Raw genomic sequence first — 26,933 nt, forward strand, 5'->3', positions numbered from 1 at the left:
GCAGAGCCGTGCCCCTGCACCGATGACTTGCGGGCGTTTCTGCAGCGCTTGCCGTGAGCAGGGGGCATCCTGCTGTGATGGTGCCGTGGGCTGACAGCAAGCCCCCTCCCCGGATCTCCGGGTTGCTCCCGGCGGTCCCGCTCCCAGGCCCTGTCGGGTGGGTTCGACTGCATCAAGGGCAGGTGACCGACGTGGACAGGACAGCGTGCCCAGCCCCGGCCGGGGCTCAGCCCCTAGCAGCGTTTGGTGTCGGATGGGGCAGGAATCTGCGTGTTCAGCCCAGGCCCAGTGCAGCTCTCTGGTGTGCTTCTTGCAAGGCGCTGTAGCAAGCAGAGCCTTTTTGCTGATAAATCTTGTTTTTAAATTAGGTGCATGTCAGATTGGTAAATAATGCATCTTGTAAATGAAAACGGCGTTCAAATCAGGGCTGGAGCAAGCAACCTGCGCTGCGGGTACAGCTAGTCCTGTGCAGCAGGGAGAGCAAGTGGCAGTGGCACCTGGAAGCAGATTGCCTCCTGAGCTGCTTTTCAAATTGCCTTTTAAAATTTTTAGTTCCCACAATGTATTCCATGAGCTTCTCCTATAAGCATAAATCAGGGAGTGGCTTTGATGGGAACATAACGATTTTATACGTATAAACTCGGAGAGCAGTAGAGAAAGCATGAGGCTCCGGAGGTTTTGTGCCTCAGAGGGCGCCAGGTCTCTCCCTCCTTTCTGGAAGCATTCCCAGCTGCGTCAGAGCCGTCCTGGTATGCGCCTTGCTTCAGACCCCAGCCAGCTGCCTCCCCTAACCCCTTACGCTGAGATTCAAGTAGAGCAGATTGTTAATTACCATTAAAAGTCCCAGGAGCTGCACGGCAGAACATGCTGCCTGCCTGGGGTGGAACAGATGGTGCTGCAGCTCCTGGAGCGCTAGGATGCAGGTGGTTTTGCATGACCATGACCATGGGTGATGAAGCCCCCAGCCCTAAGCTTTCTCTTGGGGAAACTCAGCCCTGAACAGGATGTGCTAGGGAGATCTGTCTTGCATGCAAAAGATTTTTGCATCTCCGCAGCCCCGGCAGAGCTGGGTGCAGCTGTCAGTCTCGCCCTGCTTCATCTGAAGGGCAAGAGCGTTGCCTCACCTTGGCTGCTCAGCCTAAAAATTCACCTAAAGCGTGTGTGCAAAGGGCTATTGCAGGGGCTGTTTGCAGCACGTCTCTGTCAAACGTTGTGTTGGTCGTAAAAAAGCTCTGAAGCTGTGCTGTTTGGTTCCCAGCGCCCCAGCAAGCACCCCAGCTCGCTTTGTACATACACATAGCCATGGAGCAAAGGATTTGAGACAGAAAGATGGCTTAGACTCCAGTGCAGCTGGATTGCTGCTATCAGGACCAGTTTTCTAATGTCTGCAAGAGAATAAGCTCAGGGCAGATCCCCATTTGCTTGTGAGTCCTGCCACCACCACGTGTGCTTGGGACCTGGGGCCCTTTGCGCCTTGGTGGGATCACCCCACGGCAGCCGTGACCTTCAAGGGGCAATGCCTTAACACACCCCCCGTTCATGGGGCTGGGGCATGGGGCTGGGGCACGGTTGTTTGGTGGCGAATCTGTGTGATACTTTGGAGGAACTTCATCTTTCCAGGAAAATGGGTAATGTAGGGTGTCTGCTCATTTACAGAGCTGCTGTCCACCTTGGAGCAGGCTGCAATGAGGAGAGTTTGTCTGTGATGAATTATGTGCTGCTATCAGAAGCAATTACTGGTCAGCAAAGTGCTGTGAGCTAGTACTGAGAAGCCTGCTGGATAGACACAAAAATAATATGTTAGACTCCTTGGATACTGCTAAATGGGTAGAGAATAGTGAAGAGCTAATTAAAAATCTGGAAGGTTTCCAGGAATAAACAAAATAGGCTAGTCGAGGTGCTTGTGAATTATTGTTAGAAGACAAGTTTTTTGCTTTGGGGTTTGAGATGAAGCACTTGCAGCAGCTCGGCATCCTCCAGGCCTGGCCCCCTGACTCGGTGGGAGGCTCCTCTTCGTGGCAGGTGCCTCTCTCCCGAGGGCCGGCCGAGGGACGCGCACGGTTTCTCACGTTCAGCCTCCTGCCTCTGTGCTCCTCCCAGGGAGCAGAGCTGCGACCTTCACGCTGTGGCTGACAGGCGGCTGCATTGCATTCGCTCCGTTTTGGGAGGTTGGGATCAGCCACCACAGATCTGTCTGTCTTAAACTTAAAAATAGAAACTAATTCCACAAATGTCCTGCAGTCCTGTGCGTGCTCCCCAGCTGGGAAGGCAACATGTGAGCTGTTTGCTGGTGTTTGCCTTGGTGCTGAACTGCAAAACGGGCCCCGCTGGCTCCTGCCGTGCTGCGCCTGGGTCTGTGCGAGGGCCGTGCTCGGGGCAGGGGAGGGCTGCAGGGGCAGCGTTCGGTAACTGAGCGCTGCAGTGAGCACTGCAAACTTACGCTGCTCCTCCACGACGCACATCACGTAGAAAGGGGTGGTCACCCACTGCTCCCCTCTTGGTTTTCCTGCCGCAGCCTGAGTGGGGCTTTCACGGTGGGTTGTTTCGTCAGTGCTGTGGATGCAGGACAGTTTGCACGGTGAGGGGAAGGGCATGGAAGTTGCTGCAGGGAGAGCTGTCTTTGAATCGCTGAAGCAGTGATGAGGTTCGTGCTCATGCCTGGAAAAGCATGCTTCTTCCCCAGCTGTATCCGCGCATGCCGGACTAGGATCCTGCAGACACACAGTCAGTTTGAGCTGGCCTTGCAGCGTGAGGCTTTCTGGGTTGCAGCAATGGTGTGAGTAACGTCCCCGCCGCTGCGTGCGTGCGTGCGTGCCCGTGCTCTGCAGGACGGGGCTGCTGTGACCACAGCAGTGCAGCCTGTCCCCCACACGTCCGCGGGCTCAGCTGCCACTCCCTGCAGCTGCCGTGGACGAGGCTGCGGGACTGTGGCCTCTCTGTGCTGCTGTTTAAAGTATTTTTCATTCGGACGCTTTACAGAGCAGCTGCGTATGAAGAAGGGGCAGCATGTAGCCAAGCCCCTTGTGCCCGGCAGCACCAAGCGCTCCCAGCGCCTTGGCCGGAGAGCGGGGTGACCAGGCAGCTGTGGCTAAGTCTGTGCCCGAAGGTTGGTATCAAAAAACCTTCCCCCTCGCAGATTCCCAGGCAGCTGCCGGTGTCCTGCAGTTCTGCCCAAGTCCGACAATCAGCCCCTTGCCCAAGGAGACAGAAGCTGCCAGACGTTTTTTAGCAATGCCAAGAGCTGCCTCGTGCTGGGGGATCCGGCCCATCCGCGGGAGAGGCCGTGCAGCCGGCGCGCGGGACGAGGGAGGACAAGCAGCGCCGAACCTCAGCAGCGCCCGTCCGGCTGCCACTGCTGCTTCAGTTTAAACTCCGAAGCCCATTTCCCACAAAGGTAATTTTCTGCTTCTCTGACTCAATTCCATTCATCTTTTAGAGGGTAATTAGTATCACTTCAGTGTTCCTTTATGCCCAACTAATTGCACCTTGCTTTAGGAGTGAAAGTTAATGCCTCCCCATTTAGGTTTGTGCAGCAATATCTAATTAGGGACTAGGCCAGGCAGAAATGTGTACCAGCAGTACCGCTGTCTTCCTCGTTGGCTTAGGACTTTGTGTGCAGCAGTGGAAATGTTTCCCATTTTGTGTTTGAGCTGCTTCTGGATGCTTCAGCTGCGTAGTAATGAGTCTGCAGCGCTAACACCGGCTGTACGGTGCCGCATGCAGCAGGCTCTGCGTCTCCGAGAGCGGCTGGGAGAGAGGGGATTGCACTTCAGCTTTCGTGGAGGCTAAAGGGTCTTGGCAAGCCGGGTCTGCCTGTGCTCAAGTGCCTCTAGGCAGTGGCAGGAGATGGGTTTCAAGGACGCGCTGTAGCTGCACAGTTTTCAGAGCAGAACCAAAATAGTGTACTCAGTGTACCACCTGCGTTTCCATCCATGCAGGACGCTCGCCAGGGTCGTCGGCCTGCCGCGCCGCAGGAGGGGCTGAATCCCAACTTTGGACTGTTTTATTCCCGCGGGAGGAGCACAAGCGGCCGGACACCAGCTGCCAGGCGGTGCCGGTCCTCTCGCAGGACTCGCCGCCGCTGTGCGGGGACGCTTGCTCGTCGGCTGTGCCACAGCAAGAGACTTACGTAACGCATGTTCTTTTCTTTTAAATAGTCAATAGCCTCTCTGTCCGTGCTGACATAATTCCCAGCACGTCAGGATGCTCCTTGCAGGGCACCGCAGCACCGAGAGCACAGCGCAGGCAGAAGCAGTGCCGTAGCCCTGGGGGATTGGGGTGTCCCCAGGGGTGGCTTTCCCCAAGCACAGCCCAGCACCGTGCACACATGCTCAGCCATCAGTCAGTAGCGTTTTTCAACCTGCAAATGATGCCTAAGAAATGCCGACCCGAATACATGTTTGGAGGCCTCGTTTAAACGGCTGCTGATCAGGCATCAGCGACTTTGATAGTGTCAAGGACTAGAAAGTAAATACTTCTAGTAAAAATCTCGTCTCCTATAAAGTAGGTTATATTTTCAAAGCGCTTTAGTTCTTAGGAATTTAATATTGCGATGTCAATTGTAAGACAAGTAATTGGATGGGGAGAAGGTTGTTAGTGGAACCTGAGATTAAAGGCAGGATGTGAAATGGTGTGTTGTGTGCCGGTGGGTGTTGTTGTTGTTGTCGTTCACTGCAGATGTGACTCTGGAGGTTTCACGGGCAGCGATTCTGTTTGAAGTCGGTTCGGCTGCTCCGCGCGGTCGGGTGCACGTGTGGGGCGTCCTGCAGCAGCTGCACCGCGAGGTCGGAGGGCTGAGCCCTGGGGACTGGGGTCAGTCTGCTGGCTCTCTGCCCTTCCAGGTCCCTGCTCGAGCTGTGACCAGAGAGAAGCGTGACGCGTGGCAAGAGGTGGAGACGGCCCCTTGGCCGAAAGCCTGGGCGCGATGCCGGGGTCGATCTGCTCCCCAGGGATGAGGAAAGGCAGACGCGGTGAAAGCTGCTCAGCACATAACATGATGCTGAACCCGCTTGGGGACCAAGGTCTCCTGCCAGGTTTCGCCTTCGGTCTCAGAAGAAACATCTCTTCCCCACGCGCTGCACGTCCCAAGCCCTCTTCCGTGGGAGCAGCGAATCCATGCACCGGAGAAGCCCCAGGTCCGCGCTTGATCCTTGCCGTGAGTGGGATGCTTTAATCTTATAGAGCAGTTTACACTGTTGGTTATTAAAAGCACTTCGCGCCTATGCCGAGAGACCTGGCCTGCTCCGAGGGAAGCTTCTTCCCCCCTCGCCTCCCACCCCTGCTCCTGCCCAGGGGTGGGGTTTCCAGTGCCCTGCCAATGGTGTTTTCTGCGTCTGTCCCTTTTCAGCTTGTAAGCTGCACTCGTGTAAGCTGGCACTAGGTTTCTGAGCTGAGTAGGAACAGGCTGAAATCCAGCTTTCCCTGCCAGCTGCCTGCCAGGCTGATCTGTCGCAAGGCAGAGGCCCTTTCTGTGGCCCTTTGCAGCCGCAGCTCCTTCTGGCCCGTTTCCATACAGTTTGGAGAATTCGACCCAGTAACAATCTTCCTTGAAACCCGAAGGCAGGCAGGAGCTCCGACGGCACCCACAGAGCAGGCTGGGGAGCGTCCTTGTCTTTCTAACCTGACTTCGACCGCGTTGTCTCGGGAGCCCTTCTTCCCTCCCCGGCCTTGCATCACTGCTGTGGGGCCATGCCTTCCCCACTCACAGGACAGGGGAGATTTGCAGCAGGCTGGAATTGCGGTGCCTTTCTGACTTCTTAAGGGTAGAAACTTGCCTGAATGCAACCTGTAGCTAAGTGCTTTTGGACGGTGACCCTGGATGAGGGGGACCCAGGGTCGACTTCCAACATGAGCTGGTGACTATAGCCCTGAACGTGGGGCATCTCCACTGTGCGCACGTCCTGGCCTCCAGCTCCTCCGTCTCACCAACACAGCCTTTGCCAAGAAATCCCGTCCGGATGACCGGGACCTCCCATCCAACTCAAATCGAAATTTTGTGTAGGAGTTGTGGGATGAAGAGCTTCACCATTTCGTGCTCTCCCCAAAATGCACATTTGTGCACGGACATCTGCTCTGCAGGCTGATGCGCGTGAGCGCTCACACGAGGTCCCTGGGACTGTTTGTTCAGGCATATTTAAGCAGTGTCTAAAGGCTAACAGTGCTGGCAGGTAGTTACCAGGTGCTGGGTTTAGAGGCACCGCGTGCGTCTCGGCGACATTGCTTTGGCAGAGCAGCGTTTCCCTCTGGCCGTCTCGACGTGCCTCTTGCTCACCAGGCTGGGACTGTGTCCCAGAGACGCGCCAGCCGCACCAACAGGGAAAAGCAGGTCTTTCTCCTCAAACCGTGGAGTAAGCAAACTGGGACAAGCACCCCGTGGTCTTCTAATGCCCCTTTGCCTATTCTAGCTGCCAGCCAAGGACAAAATTCGCTTGGTTTAATGATGAGTTTTATTTTTCTAGTCCTAACCTTTCCATAACAGCAGTGACTGCCAGACAGGTGAGCTGGTCGGCCGTGCCTAATGCAGATTGATAGTGCATCGGCTTTTCCATCTTAATTTGCCTGCGACCTAGAGCGTTAGCAAAGGGGATCTGTTATCCTGCCAGCACACTAATGATGCCGGCAAGAGCGCAGCTCCCAAGGGAAGGCGTGGTATTTACTAACCTTTCCTTGGTTCACTTTACGTAATAGCACATTCCTCCAAACGTCCTCAACGTGACTGACTACTTTTTTGTTCGTTCTGTATATTTTACTCTTTAAATTTCAAGAGTATCACACAGTAAGAAAAGGTGGTGGATTTCTGTTGTGTCCCTGGTCTTGCATCTCCCCTTGGAGTCTATTCTTAGATGCACCGTCAGTTTAGGAATTCAAAGCGAGGCAGTTTTCTCTTTCAGGGTCCCTAAAGATTTCCTGTATCCATATGTCCAGATAGAAAAGAGAAACAACCTGAAATCTGAGGGAAAGTTACAATACTCTCTGCCCTTCTGCCTTCACAGTAAACTGATTTTCTTCAAAACACTTTGCAGAGCTGTGAGCAAAGGATAGAGCCCATTTTTAGGGAGCGAGCAAAACACATGAGCCCCATGCTGTGCTCGATGACTAGGGAGGACACGTGCAATCCGCATGAGCAACAGGATCGTGGGTACTAATGCTGGTGTCTCACTAAAAAAAAAGTTATTTTTGAGAGAACCGTTAAAATTCCCCATGATGTTTCAGAAACCCTGTTTGTAATGTAAGGACTAAAGTCATCATTTTGCAAGCTTACAAGACTCCTTTGGCTGAGGTTTAGCCACCATAAGTGCGTGTCAGCCGTGGAAGGTGCGAACGCGGGGTGCGTGCCTCCAGCTGCAGCACTCACGTTTTCTAAAAGAAAAGCCAAGCTGGAGCCGGAGGTGTCGGAACGCTTTGGGACAAAAACCACCCTCACAGCACAGCAAGCTCGAGAGCAGCACTGGGGAGGCTCCGTTATCGGGCATGGCTTTGATAAATGACCTGTCAGAGCCTCTATCTACGAGGTTTGTGATATTCACCTTGAGGACAAAAGCTGTGGCTCCCCAGGCCTTGACTGCTCTTGCTGCATTCATTTTTACGAGGTGGCCTTGGGTGCTTGGGGGTTTTTTGAATAGGAGGCTGAACATTTGGCATGTTTGAGTTCCAGCACTGCTCAAATACCTCGTCAGGAAATATAATATCCCTGTTCAGCTAAGTGTAAGTGGGTAGTGCTGAGGTTTTCTGAATGTTCTTAAGTACCTTTGGTAATATGAGAATAAACTGAATCTAGGCCAGGACAGCAGGTTAACAACGAGCGCAGGAAAAGAAGCAGAGTTGGATAATCCGTAGTTATTGGACCAGGGATCCGATTCGAAATTGTGCCATTTCGATTGTTCGGCTGCGACTTCATGTTCCCGGGCTATGCAGGGTAATGCACGGCTGGAGAGCAAAGGCTGTTGCGCCTGCAGAAACCTGGAAGGAAGTAAGACCGGGTCCTGATCTATTTTTGTTCTGTGCATTGCAGAAACCGTTCCCTGGGACAAGGAGGACGGAGCAGCCGCGTGGCCGAGGGAGCTGGGATGCAGCCAGTGCTTGGGCCGTCGCTGCTGGCGCTTTCCTCATCGGCCAGGTGTTACTCCCTAAGTGAGCTCAATCCCACCGCTCCGAGAGGGCCGTGCGGCATCCAGCAGTAGCCCGAAGTGGGTGATTACTTTCTGTGCTCTCAGAGGTAAGAAGCAGCTGGTGAGGAGCACATAGCCGCAGCTTAGGCTGGAGCTATTTACGGGCTGAAGTTAGAAGAGCGTGAAGAAAGATAAGGAGCTAAAATGAGAATACAATGAAGGTAGCAGAAGCAGTACAGATGAGTAATCAAGGGAAATTCATTGCTTTGGCAGACACAGGCTGTGGGAGCGGAGTCGGGAGCCCCAGAAGCTTCTCTGCAATTGCCGGTCCTGAACCAGAGCAAATGGAAATTAATTCTCCTTCCCCATGTGTCCTTGCAGAAGGGAGCTGCCTCCCATCCCGTGCAAAGGAGATGGAGGCACCCCCACGTGCATCTCTCCTCTGGTCAGAAGCGGCAGGGCTCAGGGACCAGAGTCAGGCAGGTAAGAGCCCGGCAGCACCTGGCTCCTGCAGCTGCCCCGGAGCAGCTCCCTCCTGGGGATGTGGCGCGGCGGCCTGGGAACCGGCGCCTTCCCCGTGCTCCCCGCTCCGCAAGCAGCTGTTCCTTGCTCTGCACAGCAAAATCCCTCAGCTTTGCCCCCCCGGGGCAGGCACTGCGTGCAGGGGGACGTTTGTCCCCCCGGGGCAGGTGCTGCGTGCAGGGGGGTGCTGAGGGCGTTGAGCCAGGTTTGTCCAAGCTGCGGCAGTGACTTCCAGCGACTGGCGTGTGCACACGCGCTCCTCAGCCAGGCACCACTCTCCCCTCCATCAGCAGCAATCGATGCATTAATTACCCCGACAGCCCAGTCGAAGTGCTAGCAGGTGCAGCTATCGTCATTATAAGCTGCCATTTATGTGTGTTTTTATTTCTACAGCTTCTTGCCATTAAAAGCCTGTAATTAAGATAATTAGAACAAAGACATTCGCCTTGCAATCAGCATACATTTCAATAAGATACTTTAATTTACAGGCAAAAGTTGTTAACTTATTATTTAAATAATGTTATATATATTGACAGTATGCTAGCAGTGCCAGGGAAGCATTTATAGATCCCATTTGTTTGGGATATTTATGATATTAATTTCTTTTTTAATCCCTTTCCATTTGGCGATCACGCATTAAACCTCCATGAAATGGCAGAGTCGATCTTGAATGGCCCCTGCTCCCGGGACAAGGCGGAACGTCCCGCTCCGAGGGACGGCGCAGCGGTGGGGAGCGGGCTGGGCCGTGGCTGGAGGTGCTCTTGCGGGGGCTGCGGGAAGACTCATTACGGAGCTGCAGCGCGGCCAGGGCGTGCAGAGATGCCTTATAGCGTGGTCCTGGGGGGCCTCAAATCTCTGCAAAACGCTGGCAGTAGAAATGCTGGCTCTGGAAATTGATTTCTCACTTTCCCTGTGTCAGAGGCTGTTCGGAAAAGCTGCTGTCAGCACCTGGAAGTTAATGTGTGCCGGTGCTTTTGCAACGTGGAGATGGAGGTGGAAGGGGGCTGTCTGGCCGTCCTGCCTCGCGCTGCCGCCGGAGCTGGAGCGTTTCTGCCGCCCACAGCCCTTCCAGGAGCCCCAGCCACCAGCACCCCTCCGCCGTCCCTGTCCGGCCCCAGGGACCTCCCCGGGGACTGGCCCGGCTCCAGCTCCGCTCATCCTGGAGAGCATCTCTGGGAAGGGCTTTTGTGGAGACGTTGTCCCCGCGAAGCTGTCACGCGCGTTGTCACCTTAGCGGAGGGCGCGCAGAGCTGTTTGCCTGGGAGGTGGCTGCAGCTGGTTCCTGGCTCGCGGCAGGACGGGGCGCGATGGCTCGTCGCGGACGTCCTTGTGCCTCTGCCGGGGGCCGAGTGTCCGTTCCTGTTCACCTGACAGCGAGCGTGCCAGCCCTCCAGGGCTCTTTGCAGCTACCAGCCCTTTCTTTCCCAGGTTTAAAAATAGTTGCAGGCATTGTAAACAACCTTGCACAGAACATGACTTAAAACTTGTTTTTCATCCTATCTGTGCAACTCGTGAGAATGACTGCTCTTACCTCGTTTCTGTGTGCAGCGAAGGAGAGGAATAGGGACGACATGGCACATCAGCTTCATGCAAGGAGATGATCTGTTTATTTACTTCTGCTTCTGCAATACTCCAAGTTCTTCAGGGGCTTCGCGATGAAGAAGTAGCTCAGCAGTCACCAGCGAGTAGCTTGGAGCCGGTCACCTACCAGGCAACAGCGTGCAGAAAATACGCTTACGGAGGAAAGATTTTGGCTCTTCTTCAAAAGCCCTTTCCACATCCAAGGTCTTTCTGACAGTCTCCACATTAATAAGCACTAGCACATTAGCAGTTGTGAACTTTCTATCTGCTGCTCAAATGGCATGAATTATGCACGGGGAGGTACGTGGGTGAGCGGTGTGCGAATCGCTCCGAGCGGCGGGGCCAGCCGGTGCGCGGTGCCGTGCAGGGAGCGCTGGGGCCGGCTGCGGGGCAGCGCGTGGCCCCCACGCCGCTCGGGTGCCTGGGCTGGAGAACGGGCCGGGCGCCGCGCGACGGTGCGTCCCCGCGGGGCGCTCACCCCTGTGCCTGAGCTGCCAGCAGCACTGCGCTGTGCATCTTGTTTTTCTCAAGTCAGTTACTGTGTAGACTTTCTTTAAAGCTCTCCCCAATAACCCCAAAATTGTGGTGTAAAGGCTCATTATTTATTATTTGGAAGGCAGTCCATTAAAAGTCCATTTGCAAAGAAGACGTAGGAAGATCAGTTGCAGTGCAGAAGCCTTCTTGCTAAACAGCTGGGACACAGGACTGCTGTCCCCCACGCGGCACGGGGACCGAGGCCTGGGCCGCTCTCCCCGGGGGTCAGGGGCGCACAGCGCTCTGCACCGCGTCCTCCAAGCCCTGGTCACGCTCCCGCCCACGCCGTCCTGCTTTATGCACCGGTCAGTCCTGGAGTATTTTGCTCCCTGGGCTGCTGCTGCTCCGCGCTGGCATGCCATCTCCCAGCCAGGAGAAAAACAGCACCGGGTTCTCCTCGGCAAGCCAGTCCTCTGAACCTGATTCGTGGCACCAGGCGGCGTTTGACGCGAACCTGCAGGTAATTGCATGTTCTTGCTAAAAATAATTGGGTAGCCTAAGTTCTGATCACTGTAATTGCATCCTAATGAATTTGTGTGTCAACTTGTTATGTGCAACTTTGACTTCTACTGTAAATATCAAATTAAGTTCATCGCTCAGTCTGCAGGCACATGCAGTGCAGGGACTTTGCAGCACTCTGCAATGAGCAGATGAATCGCCGGCTGCTCCGGCTCGCCGTCCACGTGCTGCGGTTGGACGGCCCCGGGGCCGGAGGGTGACAGGCAGCAGGTCGGGCTCGGCAGGGCCCGGCTAGACACGCTCTGCGCCTGTCCCCAACGCTGAAAGCCACCGGCCGCTAGCAAAATGCTGCTGTGACCCTGCTGGCACGCAGGAGGAGGTTTCCTGGACTGCCAGGGACCAAACGTGGTGTTTACAAACCAGAAATGAACCTGGAGACCAGAAATGGGTAATCCTATCGACTACGTGAGAGTCGCGTGCAAATAGCGCTGTTCGTTATTAATTGTCATTGTTTAAGGAGACCAGAGCCCTTGTCTGCAAAAGGAGAAGCTTCTGCAGAAGTTTCTGAAATGATGCTGCATTCCCCTAACGGCTCTTAGAGAACATTACTTATTGTCATTGTTTTTCATGTTCACCACCAAAATACCACCTACAGCTCTCCTACAAAGCTGTGCATGTTAGTTAACCTCATTAAATCCTAAAGGATTAGTCAGCTGTTCCTCAACCACAGAATTGTTAGGAAACATCTAAAGCTCAAAGTTATGTGGCTTGGAAAGTGATTTTCTAATACCCCAACTTCAAAGGCATTCTGAAATCCTGCAGCGTAAGGGAGACAGACTAATGTTAATCCACTGGAGTGCTGCTTAATGGCCTGTTTAATTTTTGTCCTGATAGGTCTCTAGTAAGCAGCTAAGCATGAAGGCTGCCTCTGATAAGCCCTGGTTCAGCGTTGCCTCCATGCGCGCGTCCCCCGGCCCCGCGCGTCCTCCTCCGTCGCGGGTCGAGCACCCGCGCACACGGGGACCCGCCGCCTCCGCGGTCACCCAGCGCTGCACCGAGCCTGGGGCACGGTGCTGCCTCGGGCAGGCGGAGATGCCACACGTCCCCGCGGCCGGGCCCTCCTCACCGCCTGGGCGGGAGCCTGGCACCGCCGGGCTTTGCGGGGACGGCCCCAACTCGGATGAATACCGCTATTAACTCCGCCGTAACGAAGGGACTGAACACGTGGCGCTCTGAGCGCACAAAGCACCGAAAGCTGCAAATTAATTAAGCTTCGTGGCCCCCTGTGAGATGCAGAGGTAATTACCGAGTTCCTGGTGCATGTGGGGAAATGGAGAAGGGGACCGGCTGCGGCCGTAGCGCCTCGGCAGCGCGGAGCAGCGGCACGATGGGCGCTCCAGGCCCCGGGAAGGGGCTCCCACCTCGCCTGCCTCCCGCCCGGCTCTCAGGGAAACCGGGACAAACTCCCGGCGCCAGGAAAGGGGCCGGGACGGGGAGCCCTGCCGTGCCGTGCGGACCGGCTGGAAGCAGCGACGGCAGCGCTGCGGCGAGCGCGGCGCCCGGGAGCCCGGCAGCTCCAGCCGGGAATGCCAGCAGCTGTCTTGCGGCAAACGGCACCGGCTCACCGGGACACGCTTTGCGTCCTGCGGCTTTTGGTGAGTCCTCGAGACGCTTCTGCGTGTCCTCCCTACGGCTGGGTTTGTGCACCTGCGGATGAAGGGCAGCACGTTCTGCGGAGCAGCAAAGACCACAGCAGCTCTCAAGCCTTAATTTTGGTAACAAATAGTGCCTAAAGGTCTTCTGCAGGCCATCTCCCAACAGGTCACTCGTTTCCTCTTTTCTCTTAGCGAAGCTGACCTAAAAGCCTGACGCCGAGACGCAGAGAACCGTATACTGCACCGTGCTGTCCTTCAGCGAGGGCGAGCCGAGCTGTGGAAGCTGAGAGCTGATACCTGTAAAACAGAATTTGGAGTCCATCAACAAAGAAAGGCAAGTCCCTGCTTTCTGAAAGGGAAATAAATTTTGACATCTTAATTATAAGTCAGAGGAAAGGTTGCTGCTGAAATAGCGATCTTTGAAGATTATTACTATATCGCCATTATTCATTAATGACTACAAATGAGCTCTCAACGGTAATGGTAAATTATAATCACAGACCTAGGAAGCTGCTATTATATCCCATTTATTCCAAAAGAGTTCTTTGCTATTAACTTGATAACAAAAAAACAGGAGTATTAATAAGGCTTTGGCCTGCCATAACGTGTATTGCTATATAAATACTGCCGGGGAAAAAAGAATCTAGAAAAATCTGTTTCATTATGTTTCAAGCAACAACCACTTTTAAAACTGAATTAAAATAGAACTTCATAATTAGATGAGCTGCTTCTGGGCTGTGAGCTGAATGCGTCTGGCCAACTGAGCAGCTCCAAGGCCAGAAGACGTTTGGTCTCTCTCCTGTCTCCGCTGTCTCTAGTCCCCGCACGCTGCCTCCTTTTTAACTGAAACTGCTTTCACACGGCGGTTTGCCGTGACCTGGCGGCAGTGTTTCTGCCTGCCCAGCAGGACTCACCGGGGAGAGGAAAGGGTGGAACACAAAACGAACCGCACGCCTTAGAGCAGGCGTCCTGGCAGCGCTCTTCCAGGAAGGTGGCACCGGTAAAGGACCTGTGAATCTGAGGCAACCTCTCAAACACGCCAGAAACCATCACTTCTGTGAATTTGTTGTATGAATCGTGGTGTTACGTGGCCCGTGCACAGGAGTATTTGGGCATCTCACACCTCTAAGAGCATCCGTGGCGGAGTCGGAGCAGAGCCAGGCCTGATTAGTCCTGTCTTATTCCTCCACACAAGCTCATCCATCACCTTAGTCTCAAGTCATTGCATTGTATCCTTGAAAATAAGAGATGGAGAAACCCGATCTGAGAAGTGAACAAGGTGCAATGGAAAGGTCATAACTTATTTCTTGGTTAATGGATCGTCAGTCATTGCATCTCACGGCAAGATTGCCACGGTGGCCGTGGAAGATAAGGAAAGATTTCATTTCTCAAGCTGTCCTGGGGGTCTCTTTTCCACCCTTTTCCACCCTCTTATGTTCCTGCAATTTGCCAAGAAGCAAAACAGAGAGGCCGAAAAGCTTTTTGCAGATCTCTTCTGTATCCTAAGTATATTTTTGCCAAGTTCTTCATCTGCAATAGGCCCTGGATGGCCCCTCCCTTAAGGTGAAGTCTGTTCTGTCAGACTTATTTGATTTCTCGTACTGAAATGTAAATTAGCTTAAACTCACTGTAAGAAGCTTACTTCAATATGAGCTGTAATTACTGCTAGGGCTGTAAAAAAAGCTTTCTTTAAAAGTTTTATCAAAGTTATTTTGTGTTATTATTGCTTTCTGTGATGTGTCTGGATTTACCAAACAGCAAATAATTCTGCACTTATCTTGGTTCCTTTGATAATATTTTTTATGACAGATCTACTGAGATGCTACATTATTAACATTAAAAACAGGAAGAATGGGGACACTCTTTTCTAAATAAGTCTGTAAAAAACCTTGCATGCCATTGCTGCTGCTTAAATACTAATCATGGAAAGACAAGAAATGTATTAACCGTATGGCTTTGTACTGATTAATATAGGAGATATGAATTAATTTGATGCTAGGACTAACCAGCACGGCCAGCAGTCCCCAGCGAGGCAAGGCTCGTCTGCTCCGAAGCTGCTTGGTTAGCACAGCTGCAAGAGCTCCTCGGGATGAGCAGGCCGGCCAGGGACCATCGCAGCAGCAGCAGCAGAGGGTGGCCGTGTCCCAAGTGCCCCCCGGACGCCAGGGAACGACTCGCCGGAGATGCTCAAGCACACGCTGCCGGCTTGCAGGCGAGGCGATAGTTCTCCTTCCCGATGGAGAAGGGGCACGTGGGGAAGGGAGAAATGTTTTTCTGGTCCCAGCTATTCATTGCTCCTCCTTCAACCTATTTTTTAGAAATAAAAAAGCTGATGCAGCTTCGGCACCCTCTCGTCTTTCAAGAGGAGCAGTGGGATGGGAGAGGGCCGGGCAGGGGCATCTTGCCCCCACCGCTGGCTCAAATCCAGCTGCGTTACTGTGATAGAGACAGTTTGTTCCTGGAAGACCAGAGCAGACTGTAATACTGCCTTTAAATACCTGCAGGACTGCCAGGGCCTGAAGCATGGAAGGCAAAGGCTTATCCGAGTGGGCAACCGCTCTCAAGGAACCGTGTTTTCCTTCCGCAGCATAAGGAAGGTTGATGTTGTGCACGAACGGCACGCGGGAGCCCTGTTCTGCGCTGGTCTGCTCCCCTGCACGCCCGTCCCCTGCTCCCCGTGCCGGCGAGGAGAGAGCGACGGGGAGAAGGACCAGGAACCGTACTCGGAAGGGAGCTGGGGATTACACTTATCAAGCAGAGGCTGGGATCGGCTTTTGGGCCATGTGAGCTAGCCCAAATCCCCGCGAATGGGACTACAAACCTTGACAAGGCTGCTAGGGATATTTCAGATCCCATTAAAGATGTAAAACCACCGGCAGAGCTGAACCGCTTACGGCTGCTAACCCAGCTTCGGGTGAGGCAGGCTGACACCAGGGAGAAGGTTCAAGCGAGGGATTTCCATCAGGATGATCAGAAACACACTCAAATAGAGAGAAATGGCTGAATTCACAAACGTGGCAGAACACGGTAAAACCAATAGCCTTTTGCTGTTAGGGTGAATGGTCTAAACAATGTACTTGCTAGTCAAAGTTTGGTTTGTTTTAGAGGCAGTGTTCGCAAGAGGTGATTACGTTCCCGCGGGTGATTACGGCCGCAGACTGGAAGGTCTCCTTGCAGTGTGCGAGCAGACAAGCCAGGCAAGCCTCGCTACAGAGGAAAAGGCAAACCAGTTTTCTTGCTCCTCAGACTGGCTTGTTTGCCTCAAAATGTGCTTCCTGAGCTTGCCGTAGCCTGAGCAGTGCAGCGGACAGGAACGCCGTGAAGAGCAGCGATCTGTCGCAGCAGACCAAGCCTGCTCCAGGCCTTGGAGACATTCGGACCCAGGGCGCACGCTGCAGACCGCGCGGGTCGGCGCCGTGCCGGTCCCGTATCCGGGGGGCAGTTGTTCTCCCAGCCTGAGACATCCACGAACGAGGTTTTGCCTGCTATCGACAGTGCCGCCCATTCCCGATTAACGGATTCAGGAGACGTGATACATCCTCGAAAGGCGCCGATGCCCCGGGAAGGTGCAGTAGCTGCTGGCGTAGCAGCAGAAGGGCGGACGAGCAGGCGGCGTGAGGGAAGGCTCGTGGCCCCTGCCGAAACCGCTCCCGTGCCCAGCGTGGCAAAGGGGAATGTCTCCCCTCCGTGATGCAAACAGTGGATGAAATCGATAGTCCTGCACCCGGACTGTGAATGCCCAGATGGCTTTTAGGGGTGGCCAGTCATTACGACTCCCTGCAAACGCCTCCGTGGCCCTGCTGCTCTTGCTGCCTTGCTCTCCCAACACGTCAGTCCTGCTTTTCTCCCGGAGCCCTGTCAGCGCGACCCACGGGTTTGCTCCAGCACAAAGCACTAAGCTCTAGATCCAGACTTAAATGCTCCACTACTCCTTTTGGCTCTAAATCCAGTGTGCAGACTTCAAACCCGTGCTTAGCCGTGAGTCTGAACAACTTTTGCAGTTTGGTGTTTGCCTGGGCCTTTATGCTCGCTTTGCACTCGCTGGCGTCTGCAGCGCTTGATCGCGTTGCACTGAAGACCTTTAATCTGCGTCCCAGCATGAGCAGCGGAGGGGTATTTGTGTAGGCTGCTTCTTTATTCACTTTGACAAGTCTTCTTCGTTCATCTTTTAAACTCTGTTATAGAGAAAGCTGCAGCAGCAGCAGACGGCTCTTCTAGCAGGCGTATGTGAAGCAATCTCTGCAGTTACCTCTTTTTTCTGTTTTTGAAGTTTTGACTCTTCAGGGAGAGCTGCATAGGAAGGAGCAAAGTGCTTGTGAGCGTATTGCTGAGCGCTCTGTCCATGTCTGCGCTACGGCTGTTGACAGAAAGTGTTTCGCCTCTTCCAGTGGTTCCTGCCTCGCTTGTTGTTCCCCCTCGCCAGGTCTGTGCCAGACTGCAGCCGGCTGAACACCGCTCCCGTTGCACAAAGCAGGTACAAGGAGCAGACTCCTCGGTTGTCCGAGTGTTTTAGCTGTAGGAGATGCCTGTGTCAAGCAAACCAAGCAACCCTGCCCTGCCAGTTACTGGGTTTTTTTCCATGTTCCCTGTAACGGTCATTTGCCTGTACACAGCCCCTATCATGGAGGTTTCTTACATTTCATAAGCATTACTTTAAAGGAATTTGTGGTGTTTCAGAAAAGAAATATTGTTGAATGTGCAGTTGAGAGGTTGAGGAATATGGAGGATCTGACTTAATTTACTGTAAAGCCTCAGCCAAAACATAGTAAATTCCCAGACTAATGCTGCTGTTGTTTGAAAACTTTACATGATTATTTATGAGAGGCATCCGAACGCCTATTGTATGTAATGATCACTAATTAATATTTACAATGCTTAAGGGTGTCTTCTTTTTATTTGCAGAGGGGAGGCAGAGAGAGGCGAGAAGGACACAATGCTGCATGAATCCTTCCTTGCTGGTGTTTGCAGGCAGTGTTGAGGTGTGCACTAAATATACACAGATTTATGGAGCAGTTTTGCATCTGTGAAGCATTTCTTGTTGCTGATGTACAGCCTGTTGGGGCTGATGCATTTTCCATTCCCAGGTGAGGATTCCAGACACCGAGGCTTAGTCAACCCAAGTTGACATAGATCTCTATTAAGTCTTGGGTTTATTCTCTAAGCTTTTCTGGAGCTTGATGAAATCCCCTGGTAAGATCTGCTTGCTGGCAGCTCCTGCTCCAGTACAAGCTCATTTATGATGTGTTTCAAAGTTTGCTTTCAGATCACTGTATCCTAGGTCACAGTTTTCGAATAGGCAACCCTGGATGTGTCTGTCTACAGACTAGCAAGTGTCTGGCTTTGAACCACCCTTATCCAACAATGATTTGTTTAGGCTTCCTTAGGACACCTCGCGTGTTGGGTAGCTTGCTGCCCTGCCTCTGAGCTGAGCACTCCTGTTAGGGAGGACCGTTCTGCCTGCTGCCCCTCTCTGACAGTGCTGCCTTTGAGCAGTTTTGGTTTCAGCTGGTGCAGTGGAGCCAACCAGCGCTGCTGGTTCTCACAGCAGTTTTGACAGCATCACGGTCAGATAGTGTTGCTGCGGGACAGTCCGAGCTCCTGGGAACCCCGTCCCTGGGAGGTTAGAGAATAACACATTTCTACACATTGCTCTTACTGGGGAAACTTGTTTTCATTTTGTCCTTGCTGAGCACGCAGCCGTTCTTGCCTTGTGTATGTGTGTTGCGTGAGCATTCCCCTCCGTCTGGACCCCTCAAGCACAGGACCCGTGAGCTGCGTGTAGCACGTACAGCTGCACTGCAGGTGTTGGGCACTAGGGGAGCGGCGTCGTGGCAGTCCGGGTGCAACACCACAGTTCCCCTTCCCGTCCTCCCTGCGAAGGTGCCTCCACGCTGCAGCCACACAGCAGCCTGGCGCGTTTCTGCTGTTCTGATTGCCTTTGAACTCTGGCAGTGTGATAAACTTTGCTTCCCCACCTACCGCGCACTTTGCACTGTCCTGAACCGGTTTCTCCCCTCCGTTCTGGCCTGCAGCGGCTCCGCAGCTTGTTGTCGTGAGATCTGTACGTGCTGAATGCCAGGAGGAGAGAGGTGGCCGCTGCCCCGCGCGATGCGTGAGGAGGATGTGATGGGGATGCTGCAGCACCGACGTTTCTTTGACGGCCCTCTTTAGCTCACGGAGATTTCAAACACGAGCGCTCAGCAAACACGTAGTTCTTCACACGTGCACAGACCAGGGCCGTGGCGGTGCAGGACGTGTTCCCTGGTCGCTGGGAGGTGGCGCAGATACTTTATCTGTTTGTGAACGGCGGGGAGTAGCCAGAGAGGAAGGAGGAATGCAGAATGAACATACTTGCTGTCAGCGTGGCATAAATCAGAATTAAAATTGTCAGTTCCCAAGCAGTTTGTTCACATTTCGAAGTTTAGCTCTACTTCTGTAACAAACAAATTCAGGAAGCGAATGTCACATGCACGAAGCATAAAATAGAGGGCCATCGTGGAAATGGGGCTGTTGAGGCTGTCGATCTTAATAAAGATTCTTGAAGCTGTCTTTACTGGCACCTATGAGGCACATAAAGCTTTTGGTTAATAATAATTTAGACTCACTGAATGATTTTGGATTTCGCAGAGGTATTAGTTTCTGCTAGGAACTCGTTCCCTGAAGCCCTTCCATGGCAGGTTCCTTCAAAGATAACAGAAACTGACACAAACCCTGGAAATACCAGATGGACCAATCTGCTCTGCACCTCTCTATCGTGTTTTTAGTTTTGAAAATGCCTGGGTTGGTTTAATTTCCTGCAAGGGACAGAAGTGGATGAGGCCAGAGACTTTTGTGTATATGTGGCTAATGAGTTTTTTTAGCAGTTTTAGCAGTTTTTTTAGTTTTTTTGTCGTCCTTGAAGTTTCCGTGCTGTACACATGTGACTGCGTGCGTTCATCTGGCACAGGCCGCTCTCAGAGGCTGATACCTTATGGATCATTTCTGTGGCACAGTTCCTATGGAAAACACCGGGGGTCTGCTTTAAGTAACGTGACAGACCCCCAGCGCCACACAGCTCCCGGCCTCCTCGCTTTCATCCTGCAAGTGTGAAGGAAAACCTGTCTCTGGCAGTTTTTTCCGCCTCTGCTGGCAGGCAGCCCAGCGTGCCTCGGATAGCAGAGAGCACAGCGAGCCGGAGCTGTGCGGGGTGTGACTCCATCAGCGCTGGAGGCATCGCACCTCGGGGCACTGGGAACGCTGCGAACAGGTAGTGCCGGGTTGGCGTCTCCAGACGAGTGTAGATTACGTTATTTACCCCAGCCAGCACAGCTTCACGGTAAGATTGGAGTTGTTCTTACTTCTTTGCAAGCATTTTTGTTCTTTTGGTAAAAGCTACTATGTAAGTCGTACAGGACCAGGCCTGTAAGGGTAGAGGACTCTGTAAGGGCTGGAAAACATCTAGTAGCAGATACTGGTATTTGCTATAGGCAGGTTTCATAATGGTGTCTGTACAACAAAGACATTGGCTGCTTGCTGCTGTTTTCCACTGCAAAACTTGCGGTGTTCGAACCTGGTATTTCTGATGTGCTCTCTTGTGCAAACTGAGGTGAACCTAGCAACAGGGACATAGTGACAAACAAACATCCATTGTTTTATAGCACAGCAAACAAATTCTTCGGACTCCACAGAAACCTGCTTCTCCATTTCCTCCTGTGCCACAGAAACAAGTATTTGAGCTATGCAAAGTCACACCTCTTTATCTGCAAACAGGGGCATTGTGGCACCTTCTCAGGACTCAGGTTTGCGTGCAGCCCCGGAACCAGCGAGGACTGCAGCCCCGAGGGCACGGCCGTTACCTTCGAGGCGCCCCAAGGGAAAGATTTGCAGTGAAATTCAGCCTCCGAGTAAAACAATTTAAGGGGAATGGGCACAGGAATTTGCAGTGTGAACCACTATGTTTTCGAAGGATTTTCAGCTTTTAGAATGGCGGCGTTGATTTTGAACCAACCTAACCAAGTTATTGTCAGTTAACTTGTTAAACGGCCGTTCTTTTAGAAATGAGCACCCTGCATGTGATCTATGCCTGGCAGCAGGCTGAAATTTAACATACCCCGACGAATAAATCACACAAACCGCCACGGACAGGCCACGGTGCCCGGTGCCCGGTGCCCGGCCGCAGCACCCGAACCCGCGCCGGGCACAGCCCCGCCCCCGGCGCTCAAGCCCCGCCCCCGGCGCTCAAGCCCCGCCCCCGAGCCCCGCCCCCCGGAGCTGGCCCCGCGGGGGCGGGGCCAGCGCGGCCGGAGGGCCGAAGGGCAGGGCGCGCGCGGAGGGGGCGCGCGGGGCGGGGCGGGGCGGGGCTGGGGGCGGGGCGAGGCTGACGTGGGCGTGGCGTGGCGGCGGGGGCGGGGCTGCGCGAGGGCGGGGCGAGGCGGGCGCCGCCGCGCCGAGGGCGGCAGTCGGGCGGCAGCCGCGGCCGGTGCGGGAGGCGGCGCGGCCGGCGGCGCCCCATGGTGCGGCATGTCCAAGACGCTGCGGAAGAAGCGGCACTGGCTGAGCAAGGTGCAGGAGTGCGCGGTGTCCTGGGGCGGCCCGGCGGGCCCCGACCCCGAGCTGCTGCGCGGCGGCGCCGAGCGCGGCGAGTTCCCCTACCTGGCGGGGCGCCTGGCGCTCGGCGGCGAGGGCGCGCCGGGCCCCGCGCTGCTCTCGGGCAAGGCGCCGGCGCCGGGCGACGTGCTGCTGGAGGTGAACGGCACGCCGGTGAGCGGCCTCACGCACCGCGACACGCTGGCCGTCATCCGCCACTTCAGGGAGCCCGTGCGCCTCAAGACCGTGCGCCCAGGTGAGCCGCAGGCCGCGCCGGCCCCGCCGCCGCCCGCCGCCGCCCGCCGCGCGCGGTAGGCCCGGCCGCGCGGGCCCTGCGGGAGGGCCGCGGCGGGGGGGCCGCGGCGCGCGGCGCGGCGGGAAGTTACCTCAGGGCGGGCGGCGCGCGGCGGCCGTTGCGGCGCGGCCGGACCCCTCCCCCCTCCTGCCCTCCCGTAACGGGCCGGCGGCGCTGCCCGCCCCGTCCCGGCGCTGCCCTCGGGCGCGGAGGGAGCTGCTCTGCTCCGCCCGCGTGGGGCGTCCGGCCCGTCCGGCCGCGGCGGGGGGCTCGGGGCAGCCGTGTGTGTGTGTGTGTGTGAGAGAGGTGACGTCTGGCCGCGCCACTCCTGCGATAAGCTCCCGTGCTCGCAGCTTGGAGTAATATTTAATGGGTTTATCAGGGTATTTATGAGCTACTTCAGAACAGGTAGATCGTAAGTGTTAAGTGGTCAGAACTGAGGAGAACGGGAAGGCGCTTTGTGGGAATGTTTTTGAGAAATTAGGAAATCGTCAGGAAATGCTGCATACACCAAGAACACTCAGCTTTTTCCATAGGTTTGTATTAATTTTGAGTGCACCGTAATTAACAATATCAAATCATTGTGGTAAAATCAACATGCTTCTCAAAAGTGAAGTTAATGTTGAATAGTGGTACCTGCATTTCACATAGGTTAGTGATTTGTAAATAGTATAGCTGGCTTCTGATTTAACACTTATCAAGTCAACGCGCTCCAGGTGTGAGCTTGATACACTTTAAAGAAACTGTCTTTCTTAAAAACCTTTTCTCTCTGAATCCCAAACTGGTATCAGTATTTTCATGACTGACATCTGTAATATTTGTTATACATCTTTCTTGTTTAACACCTGTCTTCCTTGTGCTTTCATAACTGCTCAGCTGTACTACTTGACTTTAGGTAGTACATATCTTAATTGTATCAGGTTTTCCTCCTTTGACCACTAATGAAAAATCGTCTCCTATATAGACACTGAGCACTCAAAGTCCTGACTTATATCACCTGTGAAAACCACTCAACCGCATCTGCAGGAGCCTGGTTGGCTTTGAGAGATGTTTTTACTTCCAAAATTGGAAATCTTGTCCAAATGAGGAGAACAGAAAAGAACACAAACTGCTGCAAGCTAAATGTAAAATGAGAGGTTAAAAAAAATTGAGGAACAAACTGCTTAAGGTATTAAACAATAACAGAAACTTTCTGAGGAAGGGAAAGCTCATGGAAGATGAAACCATAGTAAGAAGACCAAATGAATTTTCTGTATGTTAGGAGGAAAACAGGGATATTCCTTCACTGGGACTTTCTGTAACAGAGGGAAGTCTCAAAACTTCAAATTAAAACTGTTGGAAAAGATTTTAGAACTAATTGATACAATGGATAGTAGCAGATTGCCAGATTCAGGAGGCCGGTATTAGGAGTTCTGGAGACTCAAATATGAGGTGCCAAAGTATTTTAACTGTAATACCTAGTCTGTTCCTTAAATCATCTCTGGTGTGGAAGGGATAGAAGGTGGGAAGTATGGTGCTAGGTTAAAAAAGGCTTTGGGGTGTGCAGGGAATCAACAGGACTGACTTCCGATTCCAGCAGGTTGGTTAAAGAACAAGACTACTGCGTGTTCAGATAAGTATCATGTAATGAGAGTTAGCGTCGCTCTTGTGGAGGAAAGCATGTTAGAATTGTTTGAAGGTTCACCGGTTGCTTTCATCAAATCCAAGTAATTTGATGTATCTGGATCTTCAAATAGAATTTGAATGAGAGGTCTCACCAAATGCTCTTCCCTTTCTCTTGGTGTTCATTACTGCTGGGCTTGAAGGTGGGAGACTTACTTGAGAGGCCCTTGTTCTGACACATTCTGGCTCACTTTCTATTGAATTCTGTTTGCAAAGGTACCCTTTAATGTCCTCTGAAAGCTGGGGAGCAGAAATGAACCTCGGGATGTCTATTGTTTGCATCTTGTTTGTGTTCACAGCACTGCTGAAGCCTTCGTTTTTGGAAAGTCGGAATCTTTTGATCACGATGAGTCTTCACCGAATTCTTTATTCTTTTCTGGTATTTCCTATGTTTTTTCCTACCAGTGGCATGAGAAAGTGGGCTGTTCTGCTGCTGGGTGGGGAGGATGTTTTTGTTTTACAGCTAAGGTGCCTCTAAGCTCATGCTCGATGCCTTATTTTGCTAAAGGTGTGACTTGACGTTGGCAAAACTTGCGTATGTCAGTGAATGTTAGCTAGTTCAGTTGTAATTTGAGTTGTAAAAAGAGCTAGCGTTTTATGCTGATTTCGTATAACTTTTGGAACGTATCAAATTCAAGCTTCAGCTTGAGTAGTCTTCCCATACTAAAATATATTGCAAGTTTATCACATCAGATGATTTTTACAGTAACTTACGGTCAGGCTTATAATGTGCTTAAATACAGTGTTTTAAAGCTTTTTTGCATTAATGCCACAGTTGCATTCAGTGGAAGTGTTTCAACTAGGGTATCTATAATTAGGAAAGTTGTTGACAGGGCATTCTGTGTAAAGATGTGTAACTCTGAATTTGGCTTCCCTTCTATCCCTTGTCATCCAGAATAATCCAGATTTGCTGACCTTTGGAATACAGCCCTGAAGATGCATGTATTTGTGTAGGTGTTTATGATGAAATGAGTAAGGTCTGTAGAGGTGGGGATCTGTGGTACCCTTATAGTGTTTCTAAATTCTCAAAGACTCTTCAGTTGGTTGCTGATTTTTTTTTGATGTGCCGTTTCATGTTGTTTTCTTCTCCAGTCATGCAAACACAAAAACAAAACTGCTGTCTTGCAAGTCAGCCTACGTATTAAAGGAAAGAGAGAGTGCCTTTGTCAGTGGGCCTTAGTGTGCCTGATGGCTCATCAGTTTTGAGTGCTATTAGGACGGAAGCCTGAGGGAATTTCAGCTCCAGGGGTATGTACTATGTCCTGCTGTTTTCCACCTGACAATAAGGAACTTGTCACTTTGTCTTTGGATTTTAGGATGTTGATAAGGCCTTGATGCTCATTGTCTGCCTCCGTAATTCAGGCAATGCAACTTCTGTGTTTATGAGCTGGCCTCACCTTTGAGGTAGTCTACTGCAGGTGTTCCAGTGGCTCTTAACAATATATCAGTAGACTGGACATGCTTTATTTCAAGCAGTGATGTCCTTCATTAAAGATAGCAGCTTTAGTTGGCAGCAGTGAAATCTGTCTGTGATACTTCTAACAAGCTCGTAGTGAATTTAAAATGGAAATTTCAAGATGCTGTTTTATCTTGTTTGATAAGACACTTGAAATATATGAATGCTAATTTGAATGCCATCTGTTAACTGCACATCACAAATCATGGACCATTTTGTTGATGTAGAAATTTGTCCTTCCCTTTCCTCTCTATTATTGCTGAGGGGAATAAGATTTATATGCCACAGGCTCAGGTTTAGTGGCTGTCAGTGCAGGGTCTCTCGGCATCACAGCCATTCTTCTGACTGAGGTCTAATTCAGATACTTACAGGCTAGTTTTATGCTTCTTCGTTCTGGTATTGGGAGCAGCCTAAAGGCCAAGGCAGCAAAATCAGCAGGAAGCCGGGTTTCCACGCAGGTTGCTAATGGCTCTTCTAAACGCTCTGCCAACATGCCTAAACTGATGTTGGGATACGAGTTGTCTACATAAGTCAAGTATCTCTAATTTCCTTCTAGTCAGTGATTAAAGTTATAACCATACATTTATTTTTATATAATTCATCTTGGTTGGCTGAGAAAAATAGTAACGCAGAGAAATAAGGTTTCTTTGTGCTGTGTGTGCGTATGTGCATGCATGCTGGCATAGGCCTGTTCTTCGTAATGCAGAGCACTTGTATTTTAGCCACATCTGTTAAATGCTGGTTTCAAGCTCCTCACCTGTGTATATGTGTCCAAGCGATGGCTGGTGTAACTCAAGGGCCTTCCATGTCTGATGTTACTTGGATTAGTACCATAAGCTTTGTATCTAGCTGGCACTGCTCCTGGTTCTTCTGTTTCTCTTAAGGAAAAAATAAAGCGTTTTGCTTACAGTAAGTCAGCTGTTGTCTTGCTGAGCACTAAGTTCATCCTATAAATGTACCTACTAATCACATATGGCATGCAAATTTAGCCAAAAAACATCCCCTGAGATTTGAAGATGAACTTACCTGCATCCAGGTGGATGTGGAACTGTGAATTTCTGGGCACTGAACTAGGCGCTTTTTTTTTTTTTTTTAAAGTCAAGATCTTTCACTAAATCATTTAATCTTTTCAGAACTTAAGAATCTTGAAAATAGTAAGGCTATAGCTTGCCAATGTTTTTCAAAAATGAAAATCTAGTACAATTTTACCAAAAGACCCTAAGGCAATTTAAAGTTATCGCTGGATACATTTTCTCACATCACTGTGAAATTGCATAGTAGTAATTAATCCATAAAGTGCCCATTACTAAGAAGAGTTAATAGGTATGTTTAAAAGCCAGCTTGTGCATGGGGGTCCTTTCTCTGAAGAAGAATGAATGAAAACAATGATGACAAATACAGTGACTCAGACCAGGATCTGCACTTGAGACATAATACTTGAAGCTGAGTGTATAAGATTGATTTAAATTTTCTTTTGTGCTTGAGCTAGGTTCAAAGCCTCCACGTGGGGGTAAACATTTGCATGTTTGGCAGTTAAGCCAGAGAGGAGGGCACAGAGCACCGAGAGGCTGTTTTTGCAAAATCAGACTAATTCTGAATGTGCCATGTTAAAACAGAGATCAGAATACACACCAGGATAATTTTGCCTCTCTGAGGAAAGGCATTATCCTAATTCGGTGTTTCTCAGAAAGCTGGCAGTAGGCCAGCTCCGTGATTAAACAGACTGTGTTACTCTGTTAGTTGGAGGAAGTCTGAGGAGCTGAGGAAGTCAGTTCGAGTCCTTAAGCTGTTGATACGCATTAGGTGGTGGGCTTCTGGATGCTGGCTTCAAAAGCTTTCCTTCCTGTTTGAGAATGCACTAGCTATTGATCCATTTTTAATCAAAATATGGAAATGTTGATTCACTTTACCACACTAAAAAAAAAAAAAAAAGCATTGAAGGTTGCTTCCATTGATAAATCTGAAGGTTATCCCGGATTAATGAAACTGGGCAGAAGACAGATGATTATTAAAAAGGAATAATGAACAGGAAACACTTTGCTGTATGCTCTCATTTATTCAGAGCGTCAGAGATAGCAATGGTATGTCATATAGCA

General features: G+C 51.8%; 2 protein-coding genes and 1 long non-coding RNA gene across 9 annotated transcripts in view; 2 read left to right on the forward strand and 1 right to left on the reverse strand.

Annotated features, from left to right (window-relative positions):
* The window catches only part of LRIG2 (leucine rich repeats and immunoglobulin like domains 2), a 54,674-nt gene extending 36,806 nt beyond the window's left edge, over nucleotides 1–17,868 (forward strand). For both annotated transcript variants that reach the window (XR_010385244.1, XR_010385245.1), the window contains 7 exons: nucleotides 3,137–3,394; nucleotides 3,939–4,129; nucleotides 4,842–5,155; nucleotides 8,012–8,215; nucleotides 8,490–8,591; nucleotides 9,289–17,333; nucleotides 17,762–17,868. The gene's annotated coding sequence lies outside the window, so the exon portion shown is untranslated. The remainder of the gene's footprint in view (nucleotides 1–3,136; nucleotides 3,395–3,938; nucleotides 4,130–4,841; nucleotides 5,156–8,011; nucleotides 8,216–8,489; nucleotides 8,592–9,288; nucleotides 17,334–17,761) is intronic.
* LOC112990227 (uncharacterized) lies at nucleotides 10,792–21,623 on the reverse strand. The gene is made up of 4 exons (XR_010385250.1): nucleotides 21,491–21,623; nucleotides 14,866–20,450; nucleotides 13,774–14,093; nucleotides 10,792–13,156 (listed from the first exon to the last, which is right to left on the reverse strand). It is a non-coding gene; the product is annotated as an uncharacterized LOC112990227 (long non-coding RNA).
* Nucleotides 21,243–26,933, forward strand: part of MAGI3 (membrane associated guanylate kinase, WW and PDZ domain containing 3) — an 87,207-nt gene continuing 81,516 nt past the window's right edge. For 4 of the 6 annotated variants that reach the window (XM_064498083.1, XM_064498084.1, XM_064498089.1 and 1 more), the window contains exon 1: nucleotides 21,243–21,680. In XM_064498083.1, the coding sequence (XP_064354153.1) occupies nucleotides 21,359–21,680 (322 nt within the window). In that variant the 5' untranslated portion in view covers nucleotides 21,243–21,358. The remainder of the gene's footprint in view (nucleotides 21,681–26,933) is intronic. The other 2 variants (XM_064498085.1, XM_064498086.1) reach the window with 2 other exon arrangements.

The sequence above is a fragment of the Dromaius novaehollandiae genome, chromosome 27 (assembly GCF_036370855.1).
Source record: "Dromaius novaehollandiae isolate bDroNov1 chromosome 27, bDroNov1.hap1, whole genome shotgun sequence".
Classification (NCBI taxonomy): domain Eukaryota; kingdom Metazoa; phylum Chordata; class Aves; order Casuariiformes; family Dromaiidae; genus Dromaius; species Dromaius novaehollandiae.